Raw genomic sequence first — 1,750 nt, 5'->3', positions numbered from 1 at the left:
TTATTTTTCAAGAATTTAAAAAAGAAATCCAAGAATAGATTTCCTGATTGGCACCTATTTTCTTTCAGAATTTTGGAGAAGTCATTCCATTGTATTCTACTATTTGTCCCTTCTAATGAAAGTCATATGTTGTTTGTTGCTACTTTAAATGTGTTTAAGTTTTTCATCTAGCAGTTTTAGAGATTATTTTTGGGACTTTATTTTTTAGTAGTTTGGCTATGTTTATATTCTTGTGTTTTATAGGCTTCATAAAGAGTGGCTTTATAGCTCATTGTTAGAAAATTCTTAGTTTTTATCACTTTGATTCTTCCTAATTTTCTTAGTTGTGGAAAAAAATAATATACACACACATACATATACAGACACACATATATATATATACACACACACACATATACATATACTTTTTAGTGGGTTCCATATACTACTAATACTCTCCTGTATATTTTAAACCTTTATTTTCTGTGCTTTGGTTGGTTTAGGTATTATCTTTTGGCCTGTGTTCTACTTCATGTTTGCTTTATGCAGTCTGCTGGGCACTTCAAGTATTGATAATACTTTCAGGAATTGTGAAGAGCAAGGATATAGGACCAACTGTTGGAGCAGTCATTGGGGGAATATAGAGTTGGAATTTATTTCTGGATAGGACACACTAAAATATGTTGAAAATACAGTAAAAGTTCTTTAGAGGGTGAGAGATGTTTTGCAGACAATTGGAAGAATTTTCCTTTGATAGGTATAGAATGCAGAGACTACAGACATTGACTCATGTATATCAGTAGTCTTGTGAAATGTAACTTCCACTAGCCTGCCAACAGAGTAATCTACAGGTATTGTAACCTGAGGGGGGAGAGATACTGATTGAGAGATTTGATTATATGTGTAAGTGAAAGATGGGGGTAAGAGGGACAGACCAGTGTGAAAAATTGTCCCAGAAATGGAGAGTCAAGGGAAAATAAACTGTATTTATAGCTACCCTAATGAGTTTTAAAAATTATTTCTATATCTTCAATGATATTGACCTTTAACTTTTTTTTTTAAGATGAAGTCTTGCCATGTTGCTTAGGCTGGCCCCAACCTGCCTCAGCCTCCTGAGTAGCTGGGATTATAGGCACGCCTCACCATTTTGGGCTATAGTGTATTTTAAGGGACTATTTAAATGTTTCATAAACTTTTTTGTGTGTACAGGGTCATATATAATTACAGTTTTGTACTACTTATTTATTTATTTATTCTTATTTATTTATTTTTGGTCTTTTTTGAGACAGGATCTCACTATGCAGTTCAGGCTGGCCTTGAGCTCACTTTGTAGCTCATGCTGGCCTTGAACTTGCAACAATCCTCCTGCCTCAGCCTCCCGAGTGCTGGGATTACAGGTGTGCACCACCACACCGGCGCTCTGTACTATATATTTAAACAGAGTTAATTGTTATATGCTTTTAGAGTTAATTCTTAGAGTTAATATAAGTAGAAAAATCAAGTGTTTTAAATGTATTTTCCTATATTTTCTTTTACAGTCTTGTACTACAGTAGCACAATCATGTTTCGGAATAGCCTCAAGATGCTTCTTACTGGTGGGAAATCAAGTCGCAAAAATAGGTCAAGTGGTAAGTGACTGTGCTACATTTATTCTGTGTGATATTTTAGAAATATAGGCTCTTTTGGAGACCAAAATTAATGCTACTACTAATATTTTTAGAAAAAGAAAGTTCATACTCCTATGGGCTGGCATACTCTTTATTAAAAATAG

At 33.9% G+C, this 1,750-nt stretch overlaps 1 protein-coding gene across 6 annotated transcripts in view; it reads left to right on the top strand.

The window, feature by feature from the left end:
• The first annotated feature begins 1,520 nt into the window (after nt 1-1,520).
• Tanc2 (tetratricopeptide repeat, ankyrin repeat and coiled-coil containing 2) overlaps nt 1,521-1,750 on the top strand; it is a 386,320-nt gene continuing 386,090 nt past the window's right edge. For all 6 annotated transcript variants that reach the window (XM_005402230.2, XM_005402228.2, XM_005402226.1 and 3 more), the window contains exon 1: nt 1,521-1,607. In XM_005402230.2, coding sequence (XP_005402287.1) covers nt 1,541-1,607 — 67 coding nt within the window. In that variant the 5' untranslated portion in view covers nt 1,521-1,540. The remainder of the gene's footprint in view (nt 1,608-1,750) is intronic.

The sequence above is a fragment of the Chinchilla lanigera genome, unplaced genomic scaffold (assembly GCF_000276665.1).
Source record: "Chinchilla lanigera isolate Chin_1 unplaced genomic scaffold, ChiLan1.0 scaffold00077, whole genome shotgun sequence".
NCBI classification, from domain to species: domain Eukaryota; kingdom Metazoa; phylum Chordata; class Mammalia; order Rodentia; family Chinchillidae; genus Chinchilla; species Chinchilla lanigera.
The sequence above is the reverse complement of the archived record's forward strand: the minus strand, read 5'-3'. Positions and strand labels throughout refer to the sequence as shown.